Source organism: Falco punctatus (assembly GCF_963210335.1).
Source record: "Falco punctatus genome assembly, chromosome: 2".
NCBI lineage: Eukaryota > Metazoa > Chordata > Aves > Falconiformes > Falconidae > Falco > Falco punctatus.
In genome coordinates, this window is record NC_137581.1 from 49,605,032 (window position 1) to 49,619,976 (window position 14,945).

At 44.1% G+C, this 14,945-nt stretch overlaps 1 protein-coding gene across 1 annotated transcript in view; it reads right to left on the minus strand.

The window, feature by feature from the left end:
- SLITRK1 (SLIT and NTRK like family member 1) overlaps positions 1-14,945 on the minus strand; it is a 38,104-nt gene continuing 23,159 nt past the window's right edge. Inside the window, exon 1 of the mRNA XM_080374993.1 lies at positions 1-14,945. This exon is cut by the window's right edge and continues 23,159 nt beyond it. Coding sequence (XP_080231119.1) covers positions 2,696-4,774 — 2,079 coding nt within the window. The 5' untranslated portion in view covers positions 4,775-14,945 and the 3' untranslated portion in view covers positions 1-2,695.

Sequence of the window (14,945 nt, forward strand, 5' to 3'; positions counted from 1 at the left end):
TTATTCTTAAATGTTTTGGGGTTGTTTTTTTTTTTTTTTTTTTTTTACTATTCCTAACCTAAAGTTGATGGCCTCCTGAGGACAGAAGTACTGGCTCACATGTAAATGCATTTTTTTTCTTCTGAATCCGGCAGATTGCACAACGCACAATGGCAAACTAGTGCCTCTACTGCCATCACTTTGTTTTACACAGAATGTCCTGGTAGAACAATCAGTCTAACAAAGAAGTGAGGGAGAATAAAGAAGGGCCCTCAAGATAGGACCGGTTGGTATAGTTAATCAGGACATCCCGTTTTCAGAGCTACACAGCCAAACCTCAAGCTATTTTCTAGGAGACTGCAGACCTTTCCACAGTGATAAGGGATTCTGGAGGAATGAGCTATTCCGCATGTTTAATACTTCATGAACACTCAGGATCAGGCTTCTGCCTCGTTTTTGAGAGTGTATCCGTTGCAATGTGTGTGTCAGTATGTCTGTTTTCTCCTCGCATATCCCAAAGGTGGGAACTTTCTATAAAGCAAACGGAATCAGTATTTGAAGTTTAGCAAGTCCCTTACGGTGTTTTATTCTTTAAAAGGATTCTCTGCCTGGAGAAAGCCAGAAGCAACGTGACTGAAATTCTCTATATCTCCACTGGGACTCGAGCTGTGAGCTACAAGTGATTTGCAGGGGCGTTCGCCTTTACAGGTTTTACTGGGTTTAGGGGCACTTTTCTTTACAGGAAGGGGATCCAGTGCGAGCTGCCCTGAAGTCCAACTGCAGCGCTGCGCCGTGTGTTTCTTCAGTGTTTAATATCAAAGGGTGCAGCTACCCAGAGCAGGGATGGGAAAGTCCCCTCGCTAATTAGTTTTCCCACTCGCAGCAGCAGCTGCTGGAGCCCCGCAGCCGGCAGCGGCCCCGCCTCGCCGCCAGCCCGGCAAGCTGCCTGCCGGCCGGGGGTGCTGACCGGTGAAATCCGGCTCCGGCTTAATGAGAGCCAGCGAGGCAGAGTCAATTAAATCAAATTCCCTCTAACATCCCTAATATATCTGCAGTGTGCAGCAGAGGCGGCGGCGGCAGCGAGAGTCACAGTATTAATAAAGGGATTCACTGTCTTAGTATAAAAAATACAATAAAAGAAAAGGAGGCGAGGCAGAGAGAAGGAGGCAGGAAAGTTCTGTGTATTATTTATATTGGGGAAGGGGTGAGACAAGGGTGTTTGTGGCTCTGCGTGTGAATGAATGAGAAAAGGGAGGGAGGAAGGGAGGGAAAGAGAGAGAGAGAGGGAGAGAAACACACACAGAAAGCACTGAAAGGAGGCTCTGTCCCCTAAACCCAAATCACCCACTTGCAAGAACTGATGCTGGAAAAATTGTAAGGACCCGGAGTTGAAAACATTTTCACTTTAATACTGAAAAAATATGCCATTATAAAATCCTCAAATAGAATTAGTAAGTTTCACTTGCTTCCTCAGTTCTGGTTTCCTCAAGTTATAGTAAGATTTACAACAGCACAGAATTTTCTACCATTAAACTTTGCAGCCTAAGCACTAGAGTGACATTAATTGGTCATGCTTAACTGCCTTGGATTTTTTTTTTTTTTTTAATGTTTACACTGTTACCATAATAGAAATCAAGGGTACTAATTTTTACATTCAGATGGAAAGGCAATACTGAATATGTATATTGAAAAAGAGAGAAAAAACAAAAGCCCTCCCCCCAACCCCGAGAAACGAAACACAATCCACCATCAACAAAGCAAAATCTCTCCCAGCAAAGTAATTCCCGCCTCAAAAGCAAAAGAGAAAGGGAAAAAAAAGAAAGAAAGAAAAAAAAAATCCAATGAGAATATTCATGCAACTATGCCTTAAATAAAACCTTTACAATTTTTTTCCACGGTAAAAGTACGATGTCTACTGCCTATTGATCACACAAAAATGGCGAAATGGCACTTTTTATTATTATACTGTATTTCGTATATAGAAGGTTTGATACGAAGGGACTTATCAGGTAAGAGGGATGATGGTGTGAACTAGACGCTGCTTCCAGTCGGGGGCTGGAGCGTCCCTGGGGTGCGTTGTATCCATGCGAGCCATGCAGCACTTTTTTTTTTTTTTTTTTTTTTTTTTTTTTTTTTTTTTTTTTCCCCTGTCCATTTCTCTGTTTCGGAGTCGGAGTCATTTATTTACATTACATTCATGCCTTCGTGCAACTTTCCACTCCTGCTTTGCTGTCAGGAGGAGACCGACACCAGCCTTTCCTCCGCTCTTCCCTCAGCCTTTCCGGCCCTCTGCCCGGCCTCTCGGAGACGGGTCGGTCCACAAGTGAAGAGGGCAAAAAAGCAAAATAAACCCCAACACAACAGAACAAAAGCCCAACACAACCGGGAGCCGTGCTTCGTCCTGCTGCAGCCGCAGCAAGCGGGTCCTCGCTTGTCCGCTGCTGCCCCGGCAGTGCGCGGGGGATGCGCCCACCGCGCTGGCTGCGCGGAGCTGTGGGGAGGCGCCCCCGCTCCGGGCTCCCCCCGCTGCGCCCTGGGCCTCGGTGCTTGCTCTGGGGGTCGTGAGGAGGGGCGTGCGTGCGTGCGTGCGTGTGTTCTGCTTCTCACACAAGGTAGCCGAGGTGCAGAGCGGTCCCCAGGCGCCGTTCGCCGCCCCACCGGCCGCAGCGCGCAGGGCCGGCCCCGGGCGGTGGCCGCCCCCGCCCCACCCGCCGCCTCAGTCCGACAGGGAGTGGGAGCCGCAGTCGTAAACCCTGTGGGCCCCGTCGGCGCTGTAGGGCCCGTTGTGCCAGTAGGACGAGTCGCAGACCGTCTGCAAGGAGTTGATTTCGGATGCAGAGGAGTTGGCATCCCTCCTCTTGGACCGCTTTCTGTTCCTCAGGATGAACACCAGCATGCCAACAACCGTGAATGCAGAGGTCACAAAAACCAGCAGGAGCCCTGGCACCAGCACCGAAATAGAGACCCTGCTGGTCTCCAAGTAGGAGTTGGAGTGAGTACCTGTCTCTGTCAACCCGGTGCTGTTTTTGTTAGTAGAAGTTAATGTGGGCGAGATTTTTAACTGAGGGCAAATCACATCGTTGGAGAGAGACTCGAAATCCTCCTTGAAGAAATCTTCAGGGGACTCGCACCTCAGGTCACTCATAATCACCTTGGGGCGCAGCATCTCTGCCCACTGTTTGAAAGGCACGATAGGGCAAGTACAGTCCCATGGGTTCCCATGCAGGTCAATCTGGGTGATGGAGGTGAGCTGGTCCAACACCCCCGCCACTGGGAGGTACATGAAATAGTTGTTGTGTATGCTCAGCTTGGAGAGTGAGACCCCAGCGAACACGTCTACGGGGAGAGACCTCAGCAGGTTGTTGTTGAGGATGAGGACTCTCAGTTTGGGCATTGCATTGAAGGTGCCAGGCATGATCAACTGGATCCCATTAAACTCCACGTTCAGATACTCCAGGTTTTGCAGCCCAGTGAATTTCTCCCGGGACAGGGTGTCTAAATAGTTGCTATCCATGTAGAGCCATCGGAGTTCAAAGAGGTTCTTGAAGGTGTTGTTCTCAACAGTGGCAATGTTGTTGTTGCCCAGATCAAGTAAATTAAGTTTCCGGTAATCCAGAAAGTGGGATTTCCTGATGGTGTGTATTTTGTTGTCTCTTAGAAACAGCTCCTGTACGTTGGAAGGCTTGGGCTTCAAATCCACCAAGCTGCTCACATTCCTGTCATTGCAATTAACCTTTAAACCCGAGCCAGGGATCTGATCACAGCTGCAGATCTGTGGGCAGGACATGGTAGCAGGGAGCTTGCTCTTCGCACTAACTGTTGACACAGCAGCAGTGGGTCTGGTCTTGATTTGCCAGTTGACAGGAATCTTTGTACCTCCATTTGGAGCAGATCCTGGTGTGGCAGGGTCTTCTTTGCCATGTATTTTAAAGGGGGTTGGAATGGGACCAGGATCGCAGGTTTCTTCTTCGGCAGGGGGAGCAGCTAGGCTAGAATCCACTCTGTTCTTTTTGCACAGCTCTTGCTCTGTGGTCTCATTTAAATCTTTGCCCTGCAACCTAGTGGGAGCCTCACAAATCACTCTGCCGATCAAAGCATTTTTGGGTATGTTTTCCAGCCATTCCTTCAACGACAGCAGATCGCAAGTGCAGTCCCAGGGGTTATCCTCTAGCAGGATTTCAGCAATGCCTGGGATCTGCTCCAGGACCTCCTCATAAGGCAAGGTTTTAAGACGGTTTCCCCGGAGGTCGAGGTGGGTGATCGGCACATACTGAAACACGTTGGGGGGCAAGGTGCTGATGAGATTGTCGTTTAAAATCAGAACCTCTAGCTTGTTTAAGTCCCTAAATGCTCCCGGGTCAATATCCCGCAATAGATTAAAATCTGCCTGAAGGTATTCCAGATCGTCCAGCCCCAGGAAAGTCTGCTTCCTGAAGGATTTGATCTTGTTGTTGTTTATGTGCAAGCGTTTCACCAGCTGCAGCCCAAGGAAAGCCCCAGGAACAATCTCATGCAAACCGTTGTTTTCCATGTGCAAACTGACTGCATTGTAAAAGTTAGCAAACTCATTAGGGAACAGTCGAGTCAGGGAATTGCCATGCAGGAATAAATGGTAAAACTGGGAAGTTGGGGCGGTGAAATGTTGCAGGCTGGTAAATCCCTTTTTCTCACAGTCTACGTGCAAATCCCCTTCTATCTCGTTGCAGGCACAGATCTTCTCTTTGCAAACGTCCCCTGTAACGTTTCCAGCAGCGAAACAAAGAGACGTCTCCAGCAACAGAATCCAAAGCAGCATTTTTAAACCGAGCAATTCATTCCCGATCTCATCACAAAGTAACAGCAACCATCCTTCTCACACGGAAAGCAATTCCAGTTCATTCAATACATTAAATGTCCGAACCGCCACCAAAGGGGGAGAGAAAAAAATATGTGGGGAGGGGGAGCAGGGAGGGTCGGCGGAGCGGGGGGGACACGCTTTCTTTTCTCTTCTCTCCCTCTCTCTCTCCCCCCCCGCCCCCCCCGTACAACTGCAACAGCTCAGATTCCAGTCAATATCCACAAACTATCGAGGCACGTACTGCAAGGCACGCAAAAAAAAAAAAAAAAAAAAAAAAAAAAAAAAAAAAAAAGTAGAAGGAAAAAAAATCCCCCTCCTTGGTCGCCCTCCCTAACGCCTCCCGGGCAGCTAAGTGGAGGTCTGCCGGCCAGGCTGGCTCACCGGCACGGGAACGGTGCTGCTAGCCACCGGCCGCCGCTGCATGTCAGAAAGGCGCGGGCGGGCGGCGCTGCGCTGGCCGCGGAGGCTGCCGCTGTGCGCGGCTCCGCGCCGGACTGACCTTGCCGCGCGGCCGCGGAGCCGCGCTCCTCGCCCGCCGCCCGCCGGGCGCTGTCCAGCGCCTCGGTGCTGAAAGCGCGCCCAGCCTAGGCGCTGCCGGCCGAGCCGCCGGCGCTGCGCGGCGCCTGCCCCCGCTGCGGTGCGCGGCTGCCCATGCCCGCCGCCGGCCCGAGCCTGCCGCGGGGCCGGGGCCGCCCGCCCGCCCGCCCGCGCCGCGCCCTGCCGCCCGCGCTGCCTCCCCTGCTCGCTCGCTCGCTCTTCTTTTTCCTTCCGCTGCTGCCGAGCCGCACGCTCGCACACACTCACATGCACGCAGAGGGAGAGTTGCTAAGAGGCTCAGCTCGTTTCAACCTGGTGCACTCTGAAAGATCTGACACCCTCTGCTGAGCTGCAGTGGCAAAAATCCATCTGCTGAGGGAATGCTGGAGAAAAAAAAAATCAATCCACGTACAGGGCAAGCGTTAAAAACGTTGGCATTAAAAGCTGTCGATCTATTTAGATGCTTTCTCCTAAATGGATTGTTTAATTTATTTCTTTTATTTTAAGATGGAAAGTTTAGCATTCTCCTCCTCCCGACCAGTTCCTTATTGCCCTCGTTCACACACACTCACATCTGTACAAGCAGGCGAGGAAGGTGTGCTTGCCTTATTGAATTTCCCAATGGCTTGAACAGAATTACTGTCAGGGTGTCAAGCGAGTAGCAATTTGAGGTAATTATTCTGCACGCCATTTTTATCGTTGCTTTAAAATGCGTTTCTTCCTCCCCTGCAGTCTATAGTGTTTCATGCCAGATTTGGTCTCTTGCTGGCGTTCTCTATGCAGTGTTGAACTGTGGATTATTGCATTATAAATATATATTTTCTTATAACTTACATGATCACAGAGAAGAAGGGGGGGTAGGGAGGAGGGGATTGCTGCACTGTTAGCGATTCATGCTACCTGTTCCCACAGAGTATAGTGTCTCCCTTAAGGAGGGGAGGGCTGAAACTGACAGTTGTGCATCTTGACGTTCTTATCTGTACATAAAAATCTAGAGATGCACGTATGTACATCCACAGATATTTCTCTAGAGATGCTCCTAATGTCCCCGCTCTGGAAATACAATGTCTGCTTCCCTCGAACTCCCACCCCACCCCCGCCGCCCTTTCCAGCTCTCACCCTTCTGACAAAAGAGATTACACAGCGGAAAAATCGGTGCCTGGCCTTAAAGAAAGGAGCCAAGCATACAAAAGTTTCTGCATCATTTGGACGGGTTTCAGACGCCTACGGGGGAAGAACCAGTTGCACCTCTGGTGGTGCAAGTGGAAACCCGCGTTTCCCCCTGCCTTGTCAAATTGCGCTGAGGGGGAGGTGGAGGAGGAAGAGGAGGAGGAGGTGGAGGAGGAGAAGGAGGAGGTGGAGGAGGCGGTGGGGGAGGAGGAGGAGAAGGAGGAGGAGGAGGGGGGGGAGGAGGCGGGGGAGGGAGAGACAGCCCGGTCGCCGGGTGCCTCCTGCAGCCCAGGGCTGTACCTCTCCCGTTCGGCGCCGCTGGTGAACTTTGCGGCACGATGGCAGGGGGGGGTGTAACGGCAGGAGTGGGCTGGAGGAGGGTTATTTACAGGAAAAGCCAGGGAGCCATATGGAGCCTGCACCCCCTGGTCCCGGCGGCATGCTAATTTGGTCAAAGCTTTTCCGTGGCCGCCTCTTGCAAGTAAATTAGACATCCTGCCGACAATGACCTTATCAAATTAATGTAATTATAACACAGACAAGTTAGAATAGTTACCATAGCCATTTTGGGTCCCCAGGATGAAGACTTGGCCTTTCGGTTCGTTATGGTGTGCAGGGACTACAGAAGGAAGGGGAAGAGAAGGGAGGAAATGGGACAGGAGGAGGAAATGAAACAGACAAAAAGAGAAAAATCCTGGCCCTGAAAATCTGCCCAATAAATACAAATGGGCCAAAAGAGATAAAATACCACTGAGACAGAAAGTACCACAAGACATATATTAGTGGTTTCATTAGGAAAAAAAAAAAAAAAAAAAAAAAAAAAAAGGTAAGGAAACTTGGCGCCACATTGAGGTGCGTTAATTAATTTTTCCCTACAGTTTCTTTGACTTTGTCTTTTGGTGATGTTGGGGGTGGAAGGTGCTAAGCTGGCTGGAAATTTCTGTGGATAAAAAATTCCAGTCTTGAAGTGCAAGGGGAGCCAGAGGCAGGGAAGTCCCCAGGAAACTGAGTGGAGGGAAGAGGGAGAGGCAGGGGAAAGGGCAAGAGTCAGGGTAGGGGCTGCAGTAGAGGATGCACTCATGGGATATCAGCAACAGTGACAAGATCACCATGAGCAAAGTCCTGGGGGATGAAAGGCTGAAAATCTGGAGCCTGGTGAACACTCACCAAGATGTGGGGCAGGAGGACTAAAGAACTTGTTCTCCTCTCACCTTAGAATAAAGCTTCTGAGCATCTTTAACTTCATGTTATTAGAATTGCTCAGGCACCGTAAAAACAATCAGAATGCAACCAGAGGACCTGAACATTATCAAGATATTAAATAAATAAGTACAAATCAAACAACAGGAAGGAGACAATGACCTGTTGTCAGAGCATGAAGGACAAATTTCCTGCTTTTTCCAAGGGATCTTCGGAGAGGTGGGAACTAGTGGAAGCCATCCGGCACCCTAGAATTTCAAAGTGGAAAAATCTTCCAGAAGACGTAAGGATGTTTATGGGTGCTATGTAACTTATGAAAGAGTATTTAGATAAGGAACTCATTGTGTTCAGCTGTATACTTTGGAGCTATATATAGAGATTCATGTCTCATATATATGATATATGTTTTAAAAACAAGCATAATCTATTTTGGTATCTGAAGTTTTGGTTCTGTAAATTGAGTAATACAGGAAAGCTGCATCAGGGTCAGGAAATTATCTATCATTACTCAGCACCATAATCCTAAATTTCTAGATTTCCTCATCTTCTTGAATGAAGTTTGGAAACACGTATCTTAGGAGAAAAGGTCTGCTTCTAAGTGTTTTAAGGAAACACTCCTGGATCAGGTTGGTCAGGATCTTTCTGTCTGAAATGTTTTGCTCTTTTACTTAGAGAGTGGTAAAGTGAGAGATCATGCAGCACTGAAGTGCCAATGAATCTGAGTCTTTAAAGTTCAGAATATGCATCCCAGTTTACAATCCATACACAGGCAGACTAACCAGAGCTCGCATTATCCCCTCAACATTATCCAGAAGATCAGATAGGAGAAAGAGCACCCAAGTCTATTTCCCTTGACTCCTTTCCTTATCTGATGTTTTTTTTACCTTGCCTTTGCTTCTGCAGCTTCTAGAAGCCTAAGACAGTGAGCTTCCTACTTGTATCTTCTGGGTGTAAAGTCTCACAGTTAACCTAACATGAGTATAATGACTTGGGTATCAGAGTTGCCTTTTGAATAGGCATGGTTTTACTCCTAATATGGAAAATGCCTTGAAATAGGAAAAGGTACTTTTACATTTTCCCACCTGTTAATCACCCATCTCCCTGTTGCTATGGCTATGTAAGTAACACCAGTTAAGGGTGTGTTTGTGCTATATCAAAACATGTGAAAAAGCTAGTTACCTTGCCTAACACTGTAGAACTTGCAGAGCAGAACTTAGAGAATCTGCAAAGTTTCTACAGAACAAAAATTTATTACTGTAGATACCCTGCTTTCAATGCTTGTGCTATGTAGTGTAAAAATTGGCTTCATTATTTCTGTGGGAGGTATAATCACAATAAAGACGTCCTACACTGTAGACATGATGCTGTGTGTGGATATACACACACACTCATGTGCATACATATGTGTATAAACATCTTTGTGTGTATGTGCACTAGAAATTATGGTGGAGTCAGCAAATAGAAAAGTTATAAAATCATTATTTTATTTGAAGTTATGGTTTTATTCAGGCTTTGACTGTGCTAGCAGTGGAAGTTACCACAGGTGCCTCTATATGTTGATGCAGCTCCTGCAGACACTATGTTTCCCGAAGTATACAATGACTTTAAACCAGTTCAGATTATCAGGTTTTAAGAAAAGGTAGGAGGGGTTAAATTATTACAAGGATCTCCTCCCAGAATTTTCTGTCTCAGTGTGTTTCACAGGCTGGTCTTAGAACTACTGGACTTCTACCTAAATTGCATTTAGGCCTAACAAGGTTTCCAAAACTAGATACGATATTTTCTTCTTCATTTTCATGAGGGCAGTGACGTGTGAGCATGTTCCAAGTCTCCCTGTGATATGTTCACCAGATGGAGTTCTGCAAAATGAAGCAGTGGCGCATGATGATGATTAAAAAAAAAAAAAAGAAAGAAAGAAAAAAAAAAGAAAGAAAAGAAAGTTAGAGAAGTGGTTTGCATACTTCTATCTAGTGAGTAGGAGACTGACTTGGGATGAGAAAATAAAAATTCTCTATCTTTTGCGGTGTAAGAGCCAGCCCACATGTTCCTCTTTCTTGGCTCATACCCTCAACCACCAGGCTACCAGCCCTCTTGCTGCAGCTGTTCCACTTTACAAGAAAAATAATTCTGAGATCCCTTGAACCAGAGAAAGCCAGTAAGGGAGCATGAGTTACAGCATCCACCAGGGTGTGCAGAGCCCTGGGAGGACTTGTTTGCATTGTGCTTTTGTATGAGACTGAGTTTGACCTAACAGACTTTACACACCAGATGTTTAGACTGTGGAGCCAGTAGCAAATCCCATAGATATTCTTCGCCAGTGTACATATTCATCAGACCTTACAATAATTTTGTGTTGGAAACATTGGTCCAAATAGGTCACAGGGTTAGCCTTAAAAGCTTCAAACACTGTCAGAAAAGTGAATAGGAGTCACAGACGTGGACAGATTTTGCATCCAGCCTGGGTGTAGTCTGCTCTAAAAGGCATGCAGTCATTTCATTTTGAAATTCTGATGATGTGGAAGCAAGAGGTGTATTTAGTGAGTAGGCCAGGCCAAGGTCCTGAACAGAATTTCTTATTTAAACTATACATATCAATCTGAGTTTCTGACCCAGTTTCCACTGTGATTGCTTGCATTGAAATCATTGAAATACCTGAGCAGTTCTTAAGACAGGACTGAGCCCCAGAACTACCATCCTTACTGGTGACAGTATCCAGAATAGCTGTTTGGTGAAGGACTGAAGTCACAAAGACATTTATATTGTATCTTTCTCTCTCTGTTCCTTTCATTTTTTTTTATTTTTTTTTTTTTCATTTCTGCCCCCACCTCTCCCACCCACACCCCACAGCTTATAGTCTCCATCATAGTCTTCTGGAGTGGCCTGCTTTAAAATGAAAAGAGTACTGCAGGAACAGACTTAAGCCCCTTCCAACTTAGCAGTGAATTGACTTTATGTCTCCACTGGGAAAGTATATTCTGCCCACTATGCTGTTGCTTAAAAGGAAAGAAATAAGGAGCTGAGTCACCCATCTCCTTTTATTCTTCTCATCCCAAAACTCATATACACTCATACAGACTCTCCCTCTCCCTCTCCCTCTCCTTCTCCCTCCCTCTCCCTCCCTCCCTCCCTGTTTGCTACAACAGAAGTGGGCTATCTGTTTTCAGGGGAGAATTTAAAGTTGTGGAGCGCAGATGGAGGAAGATGGTTTTGCTGCAGGCCTGACCCCAGAACGTGAACTGAGATTCCACTGCAGCATTTCACTGAAACAGTCTCTGAGCTGCATCTTTGATGCTCTCAGTCCTGATGTAGAGGCCTGATTTCTGCCTTTCCAGGTGCAGTATGTGAGATGGTTAGTTGCCTGACTCAGGGACTGGGCTTTCCTTCCAGGCTTCTCTTCCTAAGTTTGCATTGCAGTGTTCAGCACTGCAGCAATGAAGGACACAGATTTTTTCCTTCTTTTTCTTTCCTTTTTTTTTTTTTTTTTTTTTTTTTTTTTTTTTCATTTGTACTAAAAGACATAAATTTAGGCCAGGGAAAATATTACTGCCACTGTGAAAAATATTTGTTCATTTGGTCAGCTATAGCAAGGAAAATACCAGGAAAATGCTATATCCCTTAATAAGAAGTGACAGCATTTGCACCATATTCTAACCTCAGCACAATTATTTTTTTTAACAGATTCTAGTGTTACCGTTTTAAGTACATGTTACAAAAATTGTGAACATCCTGCAAGACTTGACTTCCATGTACTGTGATTAATATGCAATATAGTACTGCAGTTTTACTAATATGACCTTTTTATAGTTTGATTGCTTGCTAATTTTATTCTTTCCTGAAACATGTCACTTTTCTGACTGGAAACAAAGCAAAAGGTTGAAGTAGCTGGTCACTCTGCAACATATTTAATTGGCTGAGATAGTTTACTAAAGTGTATTCATGCAATTTAACGTTAGTTAAAAATTACTTTCATCCTATTATGAAGACTCGTATGTCATGACAGGAAGAGCATAACTTAAGTAATTCAAAGCACTGTGTCATTTAGACCTACACAAGGCATTAAAAAGTATCTTTCTCAAAAAAAAAAAAAAAAAAGAAAAAAAAGTGTCCAAACTTCAATCTATTGTTTACACAAGTAATCCCACTGAATCACATCAGCTTGAATAATAGATCTATAATGTGTTTTCAATAATTAATTCTTTTCTTAACCATTTTCATGGGACAGTCTCAGAGCAACATAAGGATCATTTACATGGACAAAAGTAGATAAGGGTTTATGTATCTGCTCTAACTATAATGTATTTCTGTTTAATAATGGAGAGGGAAACACTTCTTAGAGCACAGAACACACCACCGAGGCAAAGACCTGCTTCCACCAACAGTTTTCTGAGGTGACTCTGGACAATTTTCTCTTTCCCGTGCCTCAGTTTCCTAGTCTGAGAAAGTGGAAGGAATTATACAGCCCAAAGGTGCTTTGAAATCTGTGATGAACAAACATTGTGACTGAGGTAATCATCACCATTATTCAGAGGTACAATACAAAAAGTCAAATCTTATCTAAGAATAGTAACCAGTTCTTCCTTTTTTAATCAGCCCACCTCAGAGGCTTTTACAATGGAATACGGTATAATTTTATTTGCTCAACAGATTGGAAAACAGAAGCATCGACCTTGGGAAGGTCACATGTCAAGCCGTTGATAGTGCTAGAAATAGACCAAAGTCTCAGAAGGCTCAGCCCTGCCTCCTACCCCAGTATTTTAGAGATGCAGAACTACAGATTTATAGAAATAAGCCTGTTCCAAAAGAAAAGCTAAAGACTTTCTGCCTCCTTTTCCTCCTCTCTCAGACTTGATTTTATGCATCAAAGGTTTCATATGCCAGTCATTTTCTTCCTGGAGGCCTAATGTAGTTATGTGTGTGGCAGCAATACCAAGCCTTGGTTTGCTTATTAATTCACATCTTAATTCACTGTAATTGAATTATTTTAACTGGGAAAAAAGAATGCTTTCTTCCCTCAGTCTTTTCCTGATTCAGACTTCAGACTTCAAAAACAAAGGGATTTCAGAGACAAATACTAAACCATTTGAAACACGAAGTACCTTTCACTTAATAAACATTTCAGAAAAAAAAAAAAAAAAAAAACCTAAAGTCCCTGTTTAACCATGAGAACTGTGAAGAAGTGGTTTTGTTTTCAGGAAGTCTATCAGTTCCTTTTTTCTGTTACAAAACAAAATGAAACCAAAACCAACTAACCTGGTAAAGATGTAAACCAAATTAATAAACTTCAGTACAGTTTAAAATAGAAAACCCAAACAAACCATTTGGGCTGATTAAAATGTGAAATGTTTCATTCTGGTTTTGTTAATTTTGTTTTTTAATGGACACCTAAGCACATTTTGAGATAGAAAATCAGAATGGAATACCGGGAAATCAGAATTTGATATCTTTCACAATTATTTGCTTTAGCTTCTTTTTTTTCCCAAATTGTACATTGTCAAAATTATTTTTCCTTTCTTTTGATTAAATTTAATTGAAATTTTCTGATGGAAAATTTCTGAAAAGCTTTTTGAAGCTATTCATTAAAAAAAGCATCCAGTGGTGTTTGCACATTAAAAGGAGAATTTCTGGGCATCAGCAAACAGTGGGAAGACTGAATAGATGAAACATTATTAACAATAGAATGATACCTTCTTCCTATTTATGCAGTGCCTAGAAAACATACTCTGTGACCAATCCCACATGACTTTTCATTTTTAATTAAATAACATTTTAGAGACATAAGGGAGAAGAGGTTGGTGACCTGATTAATCATTGTGCTACTCGATTTTACATCACAGCATCCCAAATGATTTCAAATATATTTTTCTGATGTAAAGCTAGAGTATTGCAGTGGTGACTCAGGATGTAGTTTGCTGGTTTTTTCTCCGTTGCCAAAGCTGATCTGAGAAATTCCTTATTGCCTTCCCTAGTCTCCAGCCACTAATTTTAACTTCTTGAGGCTTTTTATTTAACCAAGTTCATTTTATCGATCCAGTTCATATTGCAGTCTACAAACAATTTTGTCCTTCCTGAGTTGATGAGAGGATCAAATCAGCATTGCTGTTGAGGTGGCTAAGGAATGATTCCTATACCTAGGGGGGATGGATACATAACTGAAGTCCAGGACTCAGCCCTCACAAAACTCTAGCTTGGATGAATCCAGACCTTATTATCTTTAAATTATTATGTAAAATATACAGAATCTAAAATGTAATTTCACATGAGACTGGCAAATAAGTATGTGTGTGTGTGCAGATATAGCTGTATGTATCTATCGGGGAGTTGGATGTGACTGCGGTGGCAGTATTTAAAAGACAGAAATCAGGCCAGCATCAAAGTACTGTTTTACTAGACTGGCATTCATTAACAGCACACATTTCCAGTGGTAAGTTTTTACACATTATTAATTATAATTACTGCATATTCAAATGGTTGTTAAGAACCATCTCATACATTAGCTGGGTGTATTCAATACCACAGAACCGATGCTGTGTAGTCAGCAGGGATGTCTGCAGTCAGGTTTGAGGATCAATTTTGAGATCTCTTTGATGAGGTAAGCTGTGGCCAAAAAGTCATCTTTATTCCTTTTTTTCTTATGTAGCCATGGCATTTTTAAGATACTTAAAACCTCCCCAAAGAAAGGGTGAATCTCATCTGCTTCCAATACTTATCATCTTATTTCCAGGAGCAGGACTTGTTCATTTTCCCAGGCATGTTTCCTGCCTGTTCTCCATCCACTGTTTGTATCTTGCAGAGTTTATGCCTTGTATGTGGTTTTTATTGTACCTTGTTTGTGCAATTGTATCACAAAAGTCTCCTTTTGCCTCTTCCATTTACATAGTAACTTTACATGTACAGGTAGCTGTGTTCAAGTGCTCAGACATTGTTGCTGGTTATGTCATTAGTAGCATCACAAAATGTACCATCTCACAAAGAGCTATAGTGTTGCTGATTAGTCATTTTAGTGTACATATGTTTAGATTCCAGGCAAACTAATATCAAATATGCCCTCCTCATTCTGTTTTGACTTTATGGGTGCAATAGGCCTCTGCTTTGTCAGCAAGACTTCTATTTAAGCAACAAAAATATTTACTTCATAGGCTACTCCATAAGCTACATAGATATTTAAAATTCATGTGTCATAACTTCTACAGAAGTTACTTGGAAATAGTTGACTTCAGATGTG